Source organism: Myotis myotis, unplaced genomic scaffold, assembly GCF_014108235.1.
Source record: "Myotis myotis isolate mMyoMyo1 unplaced genomic scaffold, mMyoMyo1.p scaffold_m19_p_4, whole genome shotgun sequence".
NCBI classification, from domain to species: Eukaryota; Metazoa; Chordata; class Mammalia; order Chiroptera; family Vespertilionidae; genus Myotis; species Myotis myotis.
Genome location: NW_023416346.1, coordinates 126,003,151 through 126,026,186, shown reverse-complemented (window position 1 = coordinate 126,026,186; position 23,036 = coordinate 126,003,151). Strand labels below are relative to the sequence as shown.

Here is a 23,036-nt window from a genome sequence, read left to right as displayed (position 1 = left end):
TTCAGCTATCCATTCACAGTATGTGAGGAAAGACTATAGAAATTAAATGAATGAGTCAGTCTGAAAATAAATATGGACATGTGTATTTAGGTTTCCTTTTTTCATATGCTAAAAGTGGGTTACCAGATAACTACCCTTCCTATTTCTTCAGGGGCCCAATAATTTTAAATAATCTTATCTCACTCAGGCAGTAAATTGTATGCTTAATCATGAGTTTCGAAATGTTTATAGAGGTGTGTCGAGTGTTTCCTTCCACGACTCGCGTGGAGTAGGGTTCAGTATCTGAAAGAGGAGCCGCACAGCAAATGAGAGAAAAAGACACGAGATAATTTTGCAATATTGGGGGACCAGGCGGCAAGTCCCGAAGGACTTCTCCTCTGTGCTCAGGCCTCACCAAGCTTTGTATTCATCTGGGATGCCCCTATAGCATAGCCCTAGGCAGGTGACCCCCTGCAACAGGCAGACTAGCCCATCAGCAAGGATTTACATAATAATAAATGGGGGAGTAGTTTCAGCTACCACTGTCTGGACAAACAGAGGTGGCGCCTAGCTCTGACCTTTGGGAGGGCTTCAAAGGCACCCAGCCTTCGGGGGTTTCGGGGAGTGCTCTGTCTATGCTTATCAGATAGTGAAGGCAATAAACAGTTTCCCACATCTCCCCCTTATTTTTTCTTTAAAAAATAATCAAGTCCCAATTTCAATGTCCAAAAGTTCTGAGTCCATGTTTCAATGTCCAAAAGATCATATGTACATGCCAGCAATGAAATGTTGGTTCTGGATGGTGGAAAATGCAGGTCCGGTCCTTTCTGGTCTGGTCCTGGGCAACCTGCAGCGACGCATAGCTGCTGACTGCTAGCATGGCAAGGCGTCTTCCACCATCTCCATCTCTGAACTGTCTCTTCTGTCTTTGTGGCTGGCTTTCTGTGATCCATTATTACAGGAATCCACATGGTCTTGGAGTTGTTCTCTGAAAATATACAAACATATTCTCGACCAAAGGTTAATAATTGAAATTTTACTTGGGGAATCCTTTTTATATTTGCCCAAATGATTTTCCTTTGGCTTATTTTGACACCACATATATTTTTCATGGGTGTCTTGCTGTTAGCATTACAAAATGAAAAAAAAATTTTTCTAGATGTAATTTAGTTACAGGATATTTTTCCTTACATGGTATTCTTCCACTATCCCCCTTTTTTGATTTAATTAGGAGACTTCTTGGAAATTTTATAATTCAGTCTAGATAGCTTTAAATATTAATTTTTTGCACAAAAAAAATTGAACCTGAACATGCTTCAGGTTCATAGCATGTTTACCATGAAATGAAAGTTTTTGTTAATACTTTTTGAATAATTACTTATTTCAAATAGCCAAATTTAATTAATTTGAAAACTATTTTGCTGTCAAATTTAATGTTTTAACAATAATTTTAATTTACACTGTAAATATTAATGAAAAGGATCACTTTACATCCTTGTGAAGGCTCTGAGCATTCCTGTTGTTAGACTAGATTTAGACATAGGGTCTGTTAGCCAAGCCTCCGTTTATCTGGATTCTGACTTCAGCTGGACCAAATCTCTTCTGTTATTTGGTTCCTGATCTGGGCTGGGCATGGGAAGCAAGAAGCAGCCATGGGGACAGGAGACCTTCCTCAGAAGGGCCGAGTGTTCAAGCCCGTGCACCGTTCAAGCCCGTGCACCATTGGGGGGGGTGAGGATCTGTGCCCCACCTTTGTTGCACCCCAAGTTTTCTCCTACTGGCCCCCAGCTGTGCCTGTCTTAGGTCGTCCCACCCTGTGGGATCTTACCCGTCGTTGACTACCAGCTATCTCTGGGCCAAGTAGGGTGATGTGAGGTTCAGTTCTGTCTCCTTGATAGCCTATGTCCCTCTGGCCTCCATACCCAGCAACTGCCTTTGGATCCCCTCGCCTGCTGGCGGGGCCCCGGCATTGATCATAGGGAACCCAGGTTTCTCCTCCAGAGAGGGCCCAGCTTACGCCATTGGGCCAGAGACAGATCCATGGTACCAGCTTTTCATGATCCCAGCTTGAATGGAAAGCTCAGGTAACAGCTGTAGGCAATTGGATTCCTCTTGGCAAAAAAAGTCAAGATAGGTCAATACAGAATGCTTAAGTGCCTTCCCCAGGAGGCCCTCCACACAGTGGAAAGGAATAAATCCCTTCATGTAAAACATTCAAATTCATTTGTAAATTTGTTTGGGATAAATGCACAATATACTGTTATAAAGCATCAAAAATTATTAATAAAACTTTGTAGAATAATACCATGTAAGAATATTCTTTGCTCTAGGTCATGACAACTTAATTTTAAACTCAAGGTTTGGAATGAGGAATCTAGTTTTCAAAAAAGAGCAATTTACAGAAGCAGAGACAGTATGCTATCTAAATTACAGTTTTGGATAAACACATTATCTAGAGTCCTTGGGTAACCTAGGTAAAACTTAGGCATATTATCTGAACTACAGTTTTTACCTGAATTAATTGTTACCATACTTCACTTTACCATACCCCAGGTGGTCTCTGGGCTGTTGGTTGTCTGGTTTGTCTTCCTCCTGCTGGATTACACTTGGAGAACTTTAACTTGAAAAAGAAAAATCTTTCTTTTTTACACGAGGTAACCTATAGAGTTACTTCTTGGATGTTGACTGATAGTGCTGCAAGGCCATGTATTCCAAGTCATTAAAGAGTTATGGTGACTGTACTTATTTTCAGATTTGGTATTTTAACAGCAAATCATTAGATTATCCTGTAAATATCAGTGGAAGATATTTCAAAATATTAAACTTTCTCCTTTTTATTAAATTTAAAATAATGTTTTTAAACAGCATTCCCTTTTGGCTTATTTGCATATACAGAGGGATCATGGGAAGCCTTCAGTAACTTTTTAGAAGAATTTTACTTTACTAGGATTCAATTGCTTACAAGGATTAGTAAATTTAGTAAAGTTTTATGTCTGATACACAAGGTGCAAACGCTGCTTCACTTCCAGCCTAGTTTAAAATGCAGCAGTGAGGAGCTTTTAAATAAAAGACATTGCTAGTTTAAATAAAGACTTTGCTACTAATAAATCAATTCTTTCTTTTATTTGGCAGAAATTCCTTATGCAACCCAGTATATTATATTTTGAAATATTGCACTCGGGAAAAACTTCCAAATACATTATCTAATTAAAACATTTTCAACACTTAAAAGCAGTTCTCAACATAATAGGATCTAGTCTTGACCATGGAATCAATTACTCTTAATTTGTTTATGATATATGTATAACTGTGGTTCTACTGAGAATTTAAGATATCTTTGAAAAATGTATCTACAAGCCTTTTAAGAAATATGAGCTCTATTGTCGGCCCTTATAAAGCCAACTGCTCAAAACATTGGTCTATCATACCACTGAAATTATATTAAGACCGTGATTGCTAATTTATTAAGTATTAAAAATATCTTCTTAAAAATAGTATTAAATAAATCCGCGAGGCAAGCACACTTTCTGCCCCATCCGCATTTCCATAGTAAAACTCCATCTTAAAACTCCACCCCTGAAATCCCATCCTGCCTCAGTGAGCAGACACTCCTTCTGTGATTAGCTAAGTCGGAGGGCGGGGCTGTTCCAAGATTGTGGCCCCCAGGGGAGCAGCAGGCCATGCGGCCAACATGGCGGCTGCCAAGTCAGGCAGCTCAAAGTGGCGGCTGTCTACACTGTTCTCTGACAGAAAAGATGATTTCCTTATTCTCACAATAAACAAGGGAAGAGCAAACCAAAATCCCTGAAAGATAGATGGCCAACATTATATTGTAGACAAGCAGAAATCTCATTAGCTGTTTATACCCTTTATAATTATCTTAAAGAATATTAATCAAATTTAAACTGGTTTTTGTATTAAAAATTCCAGTTGAGATCTTAAAAATTAATCCTCTTTTTAAAATCAGACCAAGAAGTAACATATTTTGAATTCCTAATCATTTAAGAGAAAACACATTCTATTTTTTCAAAAACAAGTTATACATTAGATATTTAATTAATTTCTCCCGATTCAATTTGCACTTTAAACTTTCAGAGCTTTAAATCTTAGACATTTCAAATAAAATATAAGGCATTTTCAACTAATAGATTAACTTCTATCTTCTAGACTTCATAATAGGCATATTCAGATCAACATTTCAGTATTATAAATTTCAATACTTTTAGATGATTTGAACTTAAAAGCTTTAAGTTTCCAGCCAATAAGCCTGGCATAGCTGCTAAAATGGTCACAATTTTCCTGTTGGGGAAGTCAAGAAACAAAACCATAGGTATTCACATGTAAATTTGACTATCAACTTCCTGGTGGTACTTGCCTCAGGGCGGGAAATTTCAAAAGCTACTTTAAATCGCTTTGGGAAACCAGTCTGCATTTCTTTCTTAGGTTCATCTCTGTCATTTTTAAGACCAAAACAGTCTCAGGTTTTTATTCTGTACGCAGCAAAAAGTCAAGTTCAGCTCAAAACTATGCGCACTCGTTTTTAAACTGGCCTTTTCCCTTTACATGTGCACAGAAATCCCAGATGCATTTATAAATTTGTAAAAGCTTTTCAATTACTAGAAGGACTTTAATTTTAGAATACTTGGGGAGGGGGCGTCCACATTGGATCGCCACATGCTCCTTCTTCCCTTTCCCCACATCCTGCTTTGGGGGAAGTTTCAGCAAATGACTCAGATGGCGTATTTTTCCCCAAAGTCATGCTTAATTGAAAAAGACATTTTAAGTTTTTCCCTATTTCGCTTTCTAAAGTCATGGCTAGCACCCAAGGTTATCTTAGCCAAAGTTTGGTTGTCATAAGATGTTCTCCGGTAATTTTTAAACAAAACATTAAGTAATCTCATTGCGGGAGAGCTTATAACTCTGCCCTTTCCTGCCACCTTTGAATCTCTCCACAACAGAGGCGGACTCGGCAGCAGGGTTTCATTTCTTATTACAGATTTTAGATTCCAAATACAAATTAAGATTTTAATTTGAACAAGAAACCACATTGATGTGACCATGGCACTCTTTTTTCAGCCTGATTTAAGAGTACCTTTTAATATTCCAATTTCTTTATAATTTGGCCTTTTTGCACAGGTGATTCTATTAACGGCAAATTAAACATATTAGGATTAGGACATGGAGGTGGAGGGAGCCATGAAGGCCATTCCTCCCATTTTTTTTTTTTTTTTTTTTTTTTTTCTGTTCCTCTTAAGGAGCGGAGGGTGCAAGGGGAGGAGATTTATCCTCCTTGACCTCTCCTAAAGCCTCTAGGAAATGAAATGCCGTGTTCCACAGGGGAAACAATTTTTGGCAAGTTCTGATTAACTTTTTGGCAAACTTTTAAGATCTAATGTACCTTTTTCAAGAAACCAAGGGTATGTTCTATAATAACATGCAAAAACTGTAAAAGATTACCTTCTAAAATTTTAATACTTTAAACATGCAAATCAAAAGTCTATAATAAAGTTTCTTACTTTTTTAAAAGCCAAATATACATTTTTAAAGCCGAATCTACTTTTTTAAAGCCAAATCCTTCCCCGTTTGTTAGCCTGGTTAAGAAAACGTTCCCAGTTACTTACAGACCCGGGCTTCTGTAGTTGATCCTGGGCATTGCGTGCGGTGGAATCCCCCTCACCTTTTGTCGGTGAGTTTTCCACACCTTTTAGGTGAAAACTTCCTTTTCTCGCTCCAGCGAGACCTGCACTTCCAGATTACCCGTTGGGCGCCAGATGTCGAGTGTTTCCTTCCACGACTCGCGTGGAGTAGGGTTCAGTATCTGAAAGAGGAGCCGCACAGCAAATGAGAGAAAAAGACACGAGATAATTTTGCAATATTGGGGGACCAGGCGGCAAGTCCCGAAGGACTTCTCCTCTGTGCTCAGGCCTCACCAAGCTTTGTATTCATCTGGGATGCCCCTATAGCATAGCCCTAGGCAGGTGACCCCCTGCAACAGGCAGACTAGCCCATCAGCAAGGATTTACATAATAATAAATGGGGGAGTAGTTTCAGCTACCACTGTCTGGACAAACAGAGGTGGCGCCTAGCTCTGACCTTTGGGAGGGCTTCAAAGGCACCCAGCCTTCGGGGGTTTCGGGGAGTGCTCTGTCTATGCTTATCAGATAGTGAAGGCAATAAACAGTTTCCCACAGAGGTGAGAACAGCAATTTGCAAGATTCTACAGACATGGAAAGAATAAACAGCACAATAAATTTAGGCGGACAAGGGGAAATTTAAAAGACTGTTTCCATTTGAAAAGTCACTTTATACTCAATAATATAGAATAGATTCAGGATTTTAGAAATGGACATTAGAGCTCATGTAGGCCATTGGTTTCCAACTTTTGCATTAGAGTCGCTCAAATTTTCAAAATATAGATTCTCAGTTCTCCTTCCCAGAGATTCTGATTCAGTTGGTCTAGAAGTTGCTGAGAGGGGAGGCAGACAGACATATACTTACAAAAGCTCCACAGAAGCCAAAGCTGAGATCCACACATCTAGTCTAGCCTCAACATTTTTGGCATGAGATCCCTGAGGCCTTGAAAGAATAAATATCTTGCCTAAGATCAGCATAGCCAGTTCTAGAACCAAAATACCCAAATTCCTAGTCTGGATCTCTACTAAACCAACTGGCACTATTTCTTCTACTTCTCTGATACACTGGTTGATATCTAATTATCAATCAGTATAGAATGTCCAAGATGGCCTATAACCCATGGGATAAGCAAGTCCCCTTCCCCTAAAGGCCTCTATACTTCCTTTCTTGCTAAGTACTTATTTAGTACTTCCAATGACACTGCAATGATTAATATATCTATTTATTCCATATTTTGAAATACTACACTTAATTAAAATCTTTGCATCCATAAAATATATCATTCCGATTTTCAGGCAAGGTAAATAGTGCAGTGCCTCTGGTTTCTTGAAAGGGTTGCATAGTGTTGTGGAAGGCAGTAATCTAGTTTCAGAAGAAGATTCAATCGATGGATATTCAGAACTAAATTTTCATTAAGTAGGTCATTTCAATCCTGCCTTTTCAACCCCACTATTTTGATCCACCTCACACCCAGATTCCATACATTTGTCTCTATCAAGCTATTTACTCTTTACCCTGAGGAATAAATACAATTTTCAGTCTTTTATCTAAATAATGTAGAAATAATCAATACAAAACACCACTGACATCAGATAAAAGGTCACGTGTTTAAATATGTTAGAAATAAATAACTAGCCAAAGAATCAATGTTAAAAATTAACACTAGAAAAATTAGCCATGGTAGCCTTGGCTGGTTTGGCTCAGTGGATAGAGCATCAGCCTGCAGACTGAAGGGTCCCAGGTTTGATTCCAGTCAAGGGCACATGCCTGGGCTGCGGGCTCGATCCCAAGTAAGGGGCGTTGCAAGAGGCAGCTGATCAATGATTCTTTCTCATCATTGATGTTTCTCTCTCTCTCCCTCTCCCTTCCTCTCTGAAATCAATAAAAATATATATTAAGAAAATTACCCATGGTAGAAAGATCCAATACAAAATAACGAATATTTAATCTCTGCCATATAACTGAAATGAACTAGAGGGCTAGAGGGGAAACATATACTTGTACAAGGATAATCTTAGATCTACCATTAACGTTAAAATCAATGTCAATAGAAGGAACTGGACTGTGAATAAGCCACAATACTAGAAGTTACTACCTCAGGGCCAGGTACACTGCAGGAATTAAGTAAATGCTTTTTTGAATGAATGAATGAATGAATGAATGAATGAGTAAATAAAAAATGATCCTCTTCATAGATTGAGTATATGTTTATGATTTAGAGACTTCACTTTAAAACAATCTATTCAAAGCTATGGACTAATACATTTGATTTTGGAAAAGTTGGTGCTGAATATAATGTAGGTGTCTCTGTTTGTTAATTAATTAAAATGACCACGAAGTCATTATTCTTACCCTTAATTTCTCATCCTGAAAAGTTAATGAACTGTATCTATTCCATGAATAATTGAGTTAAACTTGAAAGAGAACCACCCATTCCAAAAGCCTCCCACACTATCAGTTAACTGTGATTTATCCTTTTACTTCTAAAGAATTTTAAGCATCTTCCATCTGATTTGACTGACAACCAAACTGTGCTTTCTCTGTCGTTCTTCTCTCAGGAAGAAGATGCTACTCGTGAAAGTCGTTTTAATTTCAGCGGTTATGGGATGGGTCACTGCCTCCAAGTGAAGGATGGAACAGCTGTCAAGACCACACCTGCCAACCCGATCCCACAACCCCCAAAAGATGCAGATTCCATCAAGAAGAAGTTTGTGGACCGGGCAAAAAGAATTGACACGATATCTCGAGCTGCCTTCCCACTGGCCTTCCTCATTTTCAACATCTTTTACTGGATCACATACAAGATTATTCGGCATGAAGATGTCCACAAGAAATAGATGTGCCCTTCAGACCCTGGGACCTTCTTGCCTAAGTGTTGTGCTTGTAAATACATAGTGAAATTGTCTTTATAACACTTTGATAGAGGAGAAGATTGGGGGAGGCGGGAGGGAGGATCATGGGGTGGGTTTCCTGGCACCTAGGTGAATCAAGGTAAGTTATATGGTAATGAAGGAAAATGTTTGCACAAAATAAAGTTGTTGCAGAATCACGTGAGCATAATTCCCTCCATAGTCTTTAGCATTGTTCTTTCAGATGATACATCAATTAGACATATATGCAAGGTCAGGTTTTCGTGGGCAATTTGTCTTTTGGTCTGGTTTTGACTAATTCTAGTACTGGAAAAGCTTAAAACACACACACACACACACACACACACACACACACACACACACACACACAGAAAATGCTTACCATCAGACCATAGTGACTAGCCTATTGTGAGTCGAGGACCAAACTTTTTTCAGGAAAACGCTGCCTCATTTTTAAAACAAGCCTCCTGAGCTACATTCTTTACAATGTCTGTAATTAGTGTTTCACCCGTGAAATCCTTTTGTGGGTCATAAATTATTTCTACTCATCAAAAAAAACAACCCTCAATCACAAAGAACAGATTTCTACTTTACCGTCTGTGTGGGTATGCATTTTAATATTATTTTCTTTCCTAGATGTAATTTTGGGGTTTAAATTGTGTCTTGTGCAGTTGTTTGATAGTATACCCTCTTAAAAATAAATGCCCATTTTATTTTAGATCCAAGTCAGCAGACTATATAAATTTTTTTCGCTTTGGCTATATTTATGTGTGAAGTGCTCAAGTGTGATGTAGCCATTGCAACCTCACAGCCACAGTATTTATGAAGATGGTGTATCCTGAATGGTGTAGCTCTTATTAGCCCGAACTTCCCATTTCTGCTCTCATTATAGGTGTAACTACTAGTCCTAATGTCAACTGACCCATGATTTCTACTGTCAATCCAAGTGAATATCATTTTAGATATCCTTAACCAACTTAAATAATTTTGAAATTGTACTGTGATTTTCATAACCTGTTGCCTTTTTGGTACCAGAGCTACGTGGTTTGAATCCTGGCTACATGTTTTAATTAATAAAAAAAAAAAAAAAGACGTATTTTTGCTTACTCAGATAAAAGACAACCTGTAAAAATATAATGAAAAAAATTGAACTTTACATGTGCTGTAAAAGGGGCTATTTAAAAAAAAAGTATTCGTTCAATTACAATAAAGCTAAGTGTGCCACAGAACTTCTTTAAGAGTCTTTCTGTGTTTTTCACTACAATGTGAATAATTTAAATGACAATGGTAACTTGGATTTTTGTTTCTGGTCTACCTCATAAGCTTGAAGCACTTATATAGCTATTATATTATTCTTAACTATAATAATAAAAGCATAATATGCTAATTAGACCAGACGTCCTTCTGGGCGTCCTTCTGGATGACCTTCCAGACGAAGCCAGGGCTGTGAGGGAAGCCTGGGTCCTGGGTGCCAGAGGGAAGCCGGTGCTGGCAGCTGGGGAAAAGAAGGCCTACTCTTGGAAGAATTTCGTGCATCGGGCCTCTAGTAATATAATAATAGTTTATAGTATCCCCATGAAGAAAAAAATGTTATTCTCATTGTAGAAATAGGCAAATAGAGACATGAAAGCATTAGTAGTCATTGTGAGCAGAATCTAATACTGGATACTTCATATGAAATATGGAAATACTCCAAGAACACTGAAGATTTATAAAATTTCAAAGTGATAAGAAATACAAAAGACCAACCTGTCCAGCTACCCATCCTGATTTTGTAAGGAATGAAGTTCTAAAGTGAAAAAAAAAATCTGAGAACATCAGTGAAGCAGAAATAACACATCTTGACCCCAGTATATTTTCCTTAACCAGAGATATGCATCATAATATTTTTAGAGAGATGTGAAAACATAAGTCAATGTTTATGCCCTCTTAAACCTATTCAAATAATAACTCATTTCCATAGAGAGGAATATTGCAGCATGGCTAAAGCATGAATTTTGGTGATAGAAAGACTAGCTTGGCCACCTATCAACAGTGTGATCTTGGATGAATTACCTAAGTTTTCTGAGTAGTTTCTGTTTCATAGAGTTTTAAGAGGATAAACTGAGAAAAATGCTAGTAAAGCTATTAGTTTGGAGTCTAACACATAGTAAATTCACAATAACTAATAGATAGTAATAAAATTATTATTATTAATATGAATAGTATTGGTCATCCACAGGGTAAAAAGCTTCACAGTGTCTAACCTTGGCAAGATCAATGCCAGGTTTTTTGCACCATTTCTGAAATACTATCTCTGTTTTATTGCTCATTCCTTTTTAAATAAATAAAGCAAAGCCTTTGATTGGTCTTGATTTTCTTCCTTCCCCTGCAACCAGTAAATATGAGACTAAAATGTCTCTCAAAATGGGCCTGACCGCATAAGTGACCTGAGAAGAGCCCTGATTCTACATATGGCGGGTGCGGAGTTACCTTGGGGAAAATTCTCAGCTAAGTGGTCATGTCTAACCAATGTGTGTACCATATAATTTTTTGTGAAGGCATGGTCCCCACATTAGAAATTTTGTAAAAGATTTACTTCTAAACATATATGTCAGCCACTCAAGTAGGCAAAGGCATCCTGGATGGCAAGAGGGATTCTTGGCTTTTGTCTAATTCTAGTCCATGTTCAGTGGAAAGAACTCTTGAATGTACTGATCTGGGTTATATAAATAAGATAGGATTTTGAGTGCTACATATTCTGGTGAAATAGATAATTCCTCTAAAATGTTATTCTAATTTTTATGTAGGACATTTCTTTCATAATAGTATTTGAAGGAAACTAGTTCAAGAGCAAGGTTACAGCTCTGAAGAAGAGAACTTACTACCTTTTTTCACGAGATTGGAAGCTTCTGGAAGAAATTGGCTATGTTTTAATTGGCTCTCTGGAATTCCTACCAAAGCTCAAATGCTCAACAGATATTATTACTATCACTAGAAAGAAGTTGGTGAAGGAGGATATGCTATGCCTATTGATAAAGTTATGTAAGTTTTCCCACCCAAACAATAATATGAGGTAACCAGTTACTGCCATCATTTTTCAGATAATGGGTTACTAAGGGATTTGTCTTTTAAACATTTTTCAATTAAGGCTTAAGACTCTTTGTGACATTTTCAACCATCTTGGCCCCAAACAGATACTACAAACCAAATGGACTGTAGATTTTTAAAAATCCTCATAAAAGTGTTAGCATTAAGCTCATCTATGCCACTGAACATATCTGCCAAATTCTGAAAACAAAACTTCCAATGTAAATGAATATCATTTTACATTTTGCTTACTTGATATTTGCATAATATCAAGCACAAAGGTTCTAGCCAAAATATAGCACAAATTCCATATCATAAGATTCACAGCTTTGGAAAATAAAAACAATCTATTTGGATTTTTTTTTATTTATGCATTTCCTAATTTAAATCTGAAGCCAATTTGTTGTGTGAATATAAGTTATATATCTGCCAGATATTCCTTTCTAAATCTTTCAACCTCTGCTATAAACTTTTTCTTATTTTCACCAATTCATTTTTTTTTTCTTTTTAAAGTATAAAGTTGAATGATTCAGGTAATACATACTCTTCATAGATCACGAAGTAGAACAACTAAAGCTAACACCACAACCTCATATTCAAATAGTGCTTTCCACATATCAACATGTTTTGATGCCTACAACAGCATTCAATTCTAATATAGTAGTCACCCAAGGTAGCCAGATCACAGAGTCAATATCCACCCTTTGATCAATAGATAAACCAACATTCTATGAGTGAAATGTCTTACCCAAAGTTCCTATCGTGTTAGAGGTTGAACATTCCAGCAGTTTGTTTCCTATAGCCTTTCACTATATCCACACTGTGTAGGAAAATAAAAGCCTGAAAAAGTAAAAAGTCATGCCACCACTAACCCACACTCATGGATGACAAAACAGACTGGTAAAGGAGAGCATATAATAGAATATTTCTGTTGAAAATGCTTAAGAGAAATAACTCAAAATTTTGCTTACAGCATTAAAAACCTTTTCACAGAGTAAATATCATATGTGATTGAATGCCCAAAAAGATACTGGGGTTGAGAAAAAACAGAATTCAATTTATAAAGTGTTTATTTGCATTTTTGAAGGCGAGAAAATGACCTTCACATTGTCACACATGCCCCACATAAGATGCAATATTTCTGCTTTGGTGCAAATGCACTTTAAAAATAAGTAACATACTTTCCTTCAAGCTGAGGGGAGTGTGTATTAGATGTTTTTAGACCACAAGCCAGCATTTACACGTACATTATCACTTTGCCACAAATGATTTATAAATAGGTGAAGGCATCTTGAAAGAGGAGAGCAAAGCTCTGGGGTGCTCTTTGTGAAGCAAGCAATTGTACTGGCCTTCTCGTATGACCCAGGGCTGGTCATAGAATGAGAAGCTTGGTCAGTCCTCATGCATACTGAAGTCTCATAAGAGGCTCCAGGTCCTCAAAAAATGATGGAACCAAGGGCTAGCAGACCCTTCATGTACAAGTATCAGAAATAACTAAGACTTCATCAAATTAAATGGTTAATCATTTCTTAAACTAACCCTTCTTTCTATGGAGAAAGATTTGGAGGGCTGAGTAGTGGGGAAGGGAGAGAGATAAAAAAAAGATAGTGGAATCTAATTAACAAAATAAACTGATGAACAAAACAGATCCAGAGACAGCATGGAACAGACTGACGGATTTCAAATGGGAAGGTGGGGGTGGGGGGGGAGAGATTAACCCAGGAATTTATATGCATATATGCATAGCCCATGGACATAGACAATAGAGTATTGAAGGCCTGGGAGGTGCGGGTACAGGGTGGAGGGGGTCAATAGGAAGAAAAAAAAAACCAAAGGGGACATCTGTAATACTTTCAACAATAAAGATAAATTTTTATAAAAAACAGTAGATGGAAAGTTCCTTTTAAGGCATAAACCAAATCATGTCACTTTGCTTCCCATCTTACTTAGAGAATAAGCCAGAGTCTTATTTGTGGCCACATGATCTTACCTCCCTTCTCCTCCCACCACCTTCTGTTGTCCCCACTTCCTCTGAGCATACTGACCACACTTCTACCTCAGGGTCTTTGAATTTTCTGTTTCCTCTACCTGGTTTGCACCTCTTTCCCTAGACCAGGAGTTGTTAACCATTTTAAGGTCAGTAAATTGTTTAGACTTTCCAGGCCATACATTCTCTGCTGAACTACGTAACTCAATTATTATGGTATAAAAGTAGTCATAGATAATATGTAAATAAATGAGTGTGGGTGTGTTCCAATAATATTTTATTTATAAAAGCAAGTGGCATTCCAAATTCAGCCTGTAGGCAGTACTTTGCAAACCCTTGCTCTAAATATAAACAGGGCTTACTCACTCATGTAATTCAGTCTTCTACTCAAACATCTTAGCTGAGAAGCCTTCTCTGACCATCTATATAATAAAATCCTAAGTGACCACTACGGCAGAACGACCAGAATGACCAGTCGCTATGACGCACACTGACCACCAGGGGGCAGACGCTCAATGCAGGAACTGCTCCCTGGTGGTCAGTGTGCTCCCACAGGGGGAGCTGGGCTCATGGCTGACGATCGCAGTGGTGGTGGTGGGAGTCTCTCCCACCTCCGTGGCAGCACTAAGGATGTCCTACTGCCGGCTTAGGCCCACTCCCCACAGGAAGCGGGCCTAAGCTGTCAGTTGGACATCCCCCAAGGGCTCCTGGACTGCCAAAGGGTGCAGGCCAGGCTGAGGGATGCCCCTGCCCCGAGTGCACAAATGTCGTGCAGCCTCTAGTGTTATATAAACTAGTACCCTCCAACCATTATAATCTATTTACAAGTACTGCCTTATATTTTTCATAGTACTTGTCACTATCCAATGGATACTTTTATGTGTTTATTGTCAACACACACACACACACACACACACACACACACACGCACACACATACACACACCCCTCCTGAAGGACAGCTTTATGTGAGAAATTAGAACCATAGGTTCATTGTTGTATTTCCAGGGTTTAGAGCTGAGCCTGGTACTTAGTAAGTGTTAAATCAACACAGCATTTGTTCAATGAATATTGAATAATTATTAAGGAGTTGCGTGTTTGCATGTGAGACTTAGGGATAGAACTAAAGAACATAATCTACCCAGTGAGATAAAAATTTCTGTCAAAACAAGCAGTTTTTAGGTCTATAACAATTAAGAAATTGCACTAGATTAGCATTTTTTCAAAGAGTTTTCTGAAAAACCCAAATTCTACAAATCCTTAAGGGTCTGAATTGACTTTTTGTAATTTCCCATTGACTTTTATTAGAAAATGTATACCTTCTAAGACAGGGGGTTCTGAGAGGTATCCCAGAGGGTTTCCTGCAGTTTAGACATATTTCTCTTTATCTGCATTCTGTAGTGGCAACTCAATTTCCCCTTGATAGATAGTCATGATCAATCACCCCCCCCCCCCCCCAGTACAGGAAGCCCCTTATTTTCCTGCTGCCTGCCTGGCTCGAGGAGCTCAAAATGCCACGTAGCAGTTTCGACTTCCAGTTCCATTTTTGTGTCACTTGGAGGATGGAAGCCAAGACAGAGATTCAGAATGCTTGTAGATTTGAGGCTTTCTATCCAAATACTCTTAAAGTATAATTTTCAAAAGATAAAATCATGACTCTGATACAAATATAAAATTACCATATGTCAAAAATTGTATTTAACTTGTTCATTAAAAATAGTAAAATACTAAGACCAATCCTTCTCAAAAAGTATTTGAGAAGTTAAGTATTTATAAGCAATATTAGGATATGTTTCCTGGGTTAGATACAAAACTGGTTGATTTCCAACAGGGCCATAAACAGCAACCTTTAGGGTTTTCTATCTCTTCTTTGGACAGAAAATATTTGCATTTCTACTGAACGGAATTCACCAAGTTCTCTTCTGCCACTACGGAGTGGTGAAATAGCCCAGACAATACAATGTCATGCCCAGCACTGCACTGGAAGAGAACCTGTAACCCTTTCAAGCCTATTTCCAAGTTTCAGATAATTTTTCTGACCACTGCCATTAAAAGTTAATGCTTAACTAATATCTGACTATTAATATCACACCTTAACAGGACCAAAACCCAGAACATTAACATGGCATGCCACCATAACACAGCATGTTAATGTAACTTTTGGTTTAGAACCAAAATCCCCTGAATTCTGTTCTGGTAAGCCTATAACTACCCCCGTTAGCCTTTGTCCCATGTATCCCAGGCAGAGAAAGTTGAAAATTGCATTTTATCTCCTTTAAATTATTCTACATCCACATGATCATTTGCTCATTCTTCTGGAAGGCAGGTGTCATGGTTGTAAAGGTGTCACAGTTGGTGGGGTCAAATTCTTCCTCAGTCTAATATTTGCAGGGTGTCCTTGGGCAATGCTTTCATTCCCCAGAACCGAAGATATTGTAAAATATAACATAATAATATCTACTACATACAATTGTAGGTGAGAACTAAATTGATTGGTACCTGCCTCTTAATATGTACTGAATAAATATTAGTTCTCATTCCCCTTCCTACCGACCTTTAATTAATAATAACACCATTCAGAGCCTATCAGCTATGAATGGAGTCAATTTATGTGTAGTTACTTTACTGTAATTTTAAATCATCATCCTATCTAATAAAAGAGAAACATGGTAATTGGTGTACGACCGCTACCCTTCCCATTGGCTAATCAGGGCAATATGCAAATTAACTGTCAGCCAAGATGGCAGCCGGCAGCCAGGCAGCTTGAAACTAACATGAGGCTTGCTTGCTTCAGTGATGGAGGACTCCAACGTTCCCCGCCTGCCACTGCAGGCCTCTGAGCTGCAACTCTAAGCAACTATGTAACAAATATAGAAGCTAAACAAAACCCCAGAAACCTGCTTTAGTCCGACGGGCTTCAGCCAGCAGGATCGCAACATTGTAAGCAAAGGCCAGAAACCTACTTTCAGCAGCAGAGGCCTAAGAGCTGGAGCCAAGCCTCAAAGCTAAAGCTGGCCCAGAATAAAAAAAAAAAAAAGAAAAAAAGGAGCGGTTGGGAGCTTCAGTCACCTCCAGCCTGAAAACAGTCCTCAGCCCCTCACCCAGACTGGCCAGGCACCCCAGTGGGGACCCCCACCCTGATACAGGACACCCTTCAGGGCAAACCAGCTGGCACCCACCCATGCACCAGGCCTCTATCCTACATAGTAAAAGGGTAATATGTCTTCCAGCACCGGGATCAGCGGAGCTGCGAGGCCTCCCGGCACTGGGATCAGTGTGACAGGGGGCAGCGCCCAAACCCCCTGATTGCCCTGTAGCTCTGTGTATGACAGGGGGCGGGGCCACAACCTCCCTATCCGCCCTGCTCTGTTCATGACAGGGGAAGGTGCCCCAACCCTCTGATCAGCCCTGCTCTGTGCCTGATAGGGAGGAGCTCCCCAACCCTCTGATTGCCCTGCGGCTCTGTGAGTGACAGGGTGCAGCGCTCCAACCCCCTGATCGGCCCTGCTCTGTGTGTGACGGGGTAGAGCCATAACCTCCCCATTGGCCCTGCCCTGAGTGTGAGAGTGGTGGCACCCCAACCCCCTGATCGGCCCTGCTCTGTGGGTGATAGAGGGCAGCACCTCAAACCCCTCCCCACACACACACACACACACGGGCCCTGATCTGTGTGTGACAGTGGGGAGCTCCCCAACCCCCTGATGGGCCCTGCTCTGTGCATGACAGGAGGCAGCGCCCCAACCCCCAGATTGGCCCTGCTCTGTGCGTAATAGGGTACAGAGCCCCAACCCCCCTGATTGGCCCTGCTCTGTGCGTGACAGGGGGTGGCACCGCAACCTCCCCATCGACCCTGCCTTGAGTGTGACAGGGGACGGTGCCCCAACCCCCCAATCGACCCTACCCTGAGTGTGACTGAGGGTGGCATCACAACCTCCCAATCCGCCCTACTCTGTGCATGACAGGGGGCGGTGCCCCAACTCCCCAATTGGCCCTGCTCTGAGCCTGACCAGGGTCTGCACCTAGGGATTGGGCCTGCCCTCTGCCCCCCCAGAAGCAGGCCTAGGCCAGCAGGTCGTTATCTCCCGAGGGGTCCCAGACTGTGAGAGGGCACAGGCCGGGCTGAGGGTCTCCCCTCCCCCCCCCCGAGTGCACAAATTTTTGTGCACCGGGCCTCTAGTCTAAATATAAAAAAGGCTGCAAGTGAAAAGACCGTATCTAGAGACAGTCTGAACACACTTCTTTGGTAAAAGGGGACAATAGAGATTTAATTGTTTCACTCTGAATACAGCAAGGACAATATTTTTTATTTAAATGTTGAAAAAGTTCAAGTTGGCATGACTAGAACCAGTGGAAGGAAGTTATTAGGAGGACTTTTGCTATATATAACTAATACTGGTACAGCACCAGCACAGTTTACAAATTGCTTTCACATAAATTTGGGCAGATCAACCTGCAATCACAGGAATGATGGCATTGGGCAAGTTTCTCTCACAGCTTACTTTATTCTCCTGTAAAATGGAGAAAAATAATGGTTTCCCATCAGAGAGCCTAGTAGGTGATAACCATCATCATCATCACTATCTCCACCATCATCATCACCACCACCACCATCACCATTGGCAGCAAAAGCATCACGACCATATCAATATCATTATCATCACCACCACCACCATCACCACTGGCAGCAAAAGCATCACAACCATATCAATATCATTATCATCACCACCACCACCACCACCATCACCATTGGCAGCAAAAGCATCACAACCATATCAATATCATTATCATCACCACCACCACCATCACCATCAGCAGCAGAAGCATTACCACCATCAGCAGCAGCAGCAGATGCAGTAGCATAACCACCACCATCATTAGCATTGTGATCCTTATTTTACTGATAAGAAAAATGAAACAAAGCACAATGGAGGCCACTATCACAGAGGCAGATCCAGCCATTGGGTACTAACTTTGAAACACCAGGCAATGTTTGCAGAATGAGAATGATGATATTTCCCCCACCTACCTGTCTGTTTCCAAATCTCCCTCTCCTTTTAAGGACACTTCATAGTGCACACCTTAATCCAATATGACCTCATCTTTTTTGTTCTTGTTGTTAATTCTCATCCGAGGAGGATATTTTTTCCATTGTTTTTTAGAAAGATTGGAAGGGAGGGGGAGGGGAAGAGAGAAGGGGGGAAGGAAAGAAATTCTGATGTGAGACACATCGATTGGTTGCCTCCCACATGTGCCCCAACCGGGGCAGGGATTGAACCTGTAACCCAGGTATGTGCCTTTGAAATGGAACCAGAGACCCTTTGATGCATGGGCCAATGCTCTAACCACTTAACAATACTGGCTAGGGCCAGTATGGTCTCATCTTAACTAACTGTATCTACAAAGATACTCTCCAAATAAGGTCACCTTCCGAAGTTCCTAGTGAACATGCACTTTGGGGGAACACTATTCAATCCAGTACAGGTACCAACTGTGTCTAATTTTTTACAGCTTTCAAGGTGTAAGGAACATACAGGTTCAGCCAGATATAGCTTAGAAGTTGAATATGCAATTGGTGGTATGAGATTGTCTGGGATCAAAGTTCGGTTTCGCTTTACTAGTTGTGAGCCTACGATGGCAAAGGTTCCAAACTTCCTCTGCACTGCAGTCCTAATGTGTAAACAGTACCTATTTCACATAATTCTAATGAGATTTAAATTAGTTAATTCATGTCAAGTGCTTAGAACAATCATTAGCCCATAAAAAATGTTTTACAAATATTATTAGCATTATACTATTTTAGCAAAATATATTTTAGACAACAAACACAATATTTGTTAAATAAAATAATGAAAGCAAGAAGTGTCAGAAAGCACTGAAAACAGCTTATATTCAAACTGTATAATATTATAAAGCATTTTCACATCTGCCTTTTCTCTGAGCATAGTCATTTTAGGGCATCAATGAACATTCAATTTAAGAGAGAGAAAGGCGGTAGGAGGAACAGAGGTGAAAAGGAAAAAGCTTGCCTTTCTTTCTCCCTCAGGGGAAAAATTTCAAAAGAGCCATGGAGAAGCAGTATTATTTCTAACAGACCATGCTAGGAAAATGGAATTGCTTTTCTGCAACAAAGCAGAAGATTAATACCTAGAGGGTCTAAAATATAATAATGGTATTGATCTCAGGAAAGCTTAGGATGAATCTAACTTTCTTTTTCTTTTTTGCACTCCAATATCATGAAAATGGGCTCATATGTAAGGGTCTGCAGACTATAAATATCTGAACATCACACTTCAAGAGTTAAGTATGCAGCCTCGCTGGCATGGCTCAGTGATTGAGCGTGGACCTATGAACCAAGAGATCAAGGTTCAATTCCTGGTCAAGGCACATGCCCGGGTTGCGGGCTCGATCCCCAGTGTGGGTGGTACAGGAGGCAGCCGAACAATGATTCTCTCTCATCATTGATGTTTCTATCTCTCTTTCCCTCTCCCTCTCTGAAATCAATAAAAGTATATCTATTTTTTAAAAGTAGGCAAGCAGTAAAGTCTGCGAAGAACACAGACTTTAGGCATTAGACAGGCCTGGGTTTAATTCTCAAATGTATCACCTTCTGTTCCTTGGACCTTTGATGTGTTGCTTAATCTCTCAAAGTCTCAGTTTCTCCATCTGTAATGGCAATAATGATAGCAGCACGTGACTTGCAATGCCATTGTTCGATTCATGCATGTAAAGTTTAAGAAACTAAATTACATGGTTTGGGTGGAGGGTCATGTCCCCCAAACTCTACATATTCCTTCTGATCTCTCTCAGCCCCTCCCTGTAAAGCAAAAGTGACTGAATCTCACTGGGGAACTTTAAAGTGTTTTCCTGGCCCCTCCACTTTCCTTTTTCTTGGGGGATGGCCAATTCTCCAAAATTGCATGTTGTGCTGTGGTCTTGCCATATGTTTTCAACATAATGGAAATGTTTCAACGTTTCCCTTCAGGGAAAGCCCACAATTCTCCAGCACAATCTGTGACTCAAAAGATAAGTCTAATTAATTCTAGAGCACAGAATTTTAGAGCCTGCTTGCCCACAAATGTAAACCACATTTTCTAATATTGGCACTACCTACAATAAAAGTGAAACAGGTATATCACATAGAATGTGTATTCTGCTAATGTTTTCTCAGTAAAATTCCTCTTGTTTTTTCTAATACCCAAACTTCACCTAAGTACTTTTCAAGCAAATGGATGTTGTATTCAAAAATTACATTTATGCCTTAAAAAAAATCAATGCAACCTTTTTAACAAAAGACCATGAGGGAAACATCTCAAATTTCACTCCTAATACAATTGGCAATTGTAATAAATCAAATTTAGATGGATCGGAAGTACGCAGAGATATTTTTTAGTGCTCCAGAGTGTCAACAGAGGTAAGGATGTTGCTGGCACCAAGAAAGACATGATTAGACAAAACAACTGCTTGTTAATAACCATATTAATTATTTGGCATCAAGGAAGCAATGTTTTAAGCATTTTACCTCACGATATTACAGTTTGTTCTTTACATATTGGAATTTTAATGTGTTTTAGTTGGTTGGGGGCTTGGGGTTGATTTGTAATGCATAGTAATTTTTCCCAATAAAATAACTGAAAAAAGGTTCCTTTAGCATTTTCATGTAGAACAACTGATTTCTTTAACAGAAAACCAACACTAAGCAAGAGATGTCTGCACTTTGGGCCTCCCATCTGCCTCACCTCTTTGTCTTATTTTTCAATTAGCTCACAACTCAATGGAAAAGTAGATAGCTATTTGTTGGCCTCCACTAATAAACAGAATATATCACAAAAGTGACAGAATGTCACTTCTGAGATAAGGTTATAAGATGTGATATTCTCTCTCTCTCTTCTCTCTCTCTTCTCTCTCTCTCTCTCTCTCTCTCTCTCTCTCTCTCTCTCTCTCTCTCTCTCTCTCTCTCTCTCTCTCTCCCCCTATTGTCTGCTTGCTCTGAAGAAGCAAACTACAGTATGTTGAACTGCCCTATGGTGAGGTCTATGTGTCAAGGAACCGATGGAGTCCTCTGGCCAACACCCAGCAAGGAAATGAGACCATCAGACCTCTGAGGTCTATGAGGAGCTGAATCTGCCAACAGTCACATAAAGGAGCTTGGAACGAATTATCCACCAGTTAAGACCTGAGTTGATTGCAGACCAGGACAACATTTTGATTTCAGCCTAGTAAGGTACTCTGAGCCGGGGGACCCAGCTATGCCACACACAGAATTCTTGACCACAGAAACTATGCAATAATAAATGTCTGCTGTATTAAGCGGCTAAATTCTAAGGCAATGTGTTGTGCAGCAATAGATAATTAATACATTCAGTAAATGCATGCGAATGAAAGAATAAAGGCATGACTTAATTATTCCCCAAAGATTTCAATTGATTTGGATCCTTACTGCCAGGAAATGGACCAAGATTTTCTGAGCATGCTCTGGTGTTGTGGAAACCTTCTGGTCTTTCTCAGCCCCTCCCCAGAAAGCATCCAATTAAATTGGATCCCATCCAATTAAATCAAGCCAAAATGTAGAGAATTGGTGTCTGGAATGAAACTTTGAAGTCATTAGCCAAATGCTTTCATTTTGCAGAAATGGAGACTAAGATTTAGAAAAACTAAGTGATTTGCTCAGGGCCACAGGGTCCATGGAAGTGTCATGCTAGAACGCAGGGCTTCTGATTACCACTCCAGGGTTCTTCCACAGCATCCCGTGCAGAGGAAAGGAAGAGGAGAAGGGCTGGAGTAACCCTGAATACAGAAAGTAAGGCTTAAGCACGGTTCAGATGAGGGTAGGATCAGGGAAGGCATTCCACATGACGGATCTATGTGACAGGAAAATACTGATGAGGTGCAGCTTATGGGAAGAGTACTGAGAAACCAAATCTCCATAGTCTTAGCCACCATTTTGAAGCTTATATGAAAGCTGAGAATGGGAAGACCTTGGAAAGATATGGTACCTACAAGGAATAGAGATCAGCAGAGAAAGGAAGACAAATCTTGTTAGACAGGCAAACCAAGGAAGAACATTTGCATAAGACTTATGGCAGGCATCCAGAGTGAATCTGGAAATAAGAAAAACAGGTAGGCAGGAAGAAATGCTGGGCATCAGAATTTTGGAAACTTGCTAGTTTCACAGTCTTTAAGTATAAGGAAAGGGGAAGGGCTTAGACTTATAGATACAGGGCTCAGATCTGAGCTTAGAATGTACCTAAATCTTGTGGTGTTTGTATCATCCATTATATTACTACTAGAGGCCCAATGCATGAAAATTCATGCACTGGAGGGGAGATCCCTCAGTCTGGCCTGCCCCCTCTCACAGTCCAGGAGCCCTCAGGGGCGGGAGACGACCCGGTGATCAGGGGAAGGCAACACCCCCATCACACCTCTGCTGCTGCTACTGCCAGCAGCGCAAGCCTCAGCTGGCTCTGGTTACCTGAGCCTCAGGTGGCCCTGGGTGGCTGG

At 40.0% G+C, this 23,036-nt stretch overlaps 1 protein-coding gene across 1 annotated transcript in view; it reads left to right on the top strand.

Annotated features, from left to right (window-relative positions):
- Positions 1-8,518, top strand: part of GLRA2 (glycine receptor alpha 2) — a 181,136-nt gene extending 172,618 nt beyond the window's left edge. The window contains exon 9 of the mRNA XM_036305214.1: positions 8,172-8,518. Coding sequence (XP_036161107.1) covers positions 8,172-8,450 — 279 coding nt within the window. The 3' untranslated portion in view covers positions 8,451-8,518. The remainder of the gene's footprint in view (positions 1-8,171) is intronic.
- Positions 8,519-23,036: the final 14,518 nt, after the last annotated feature.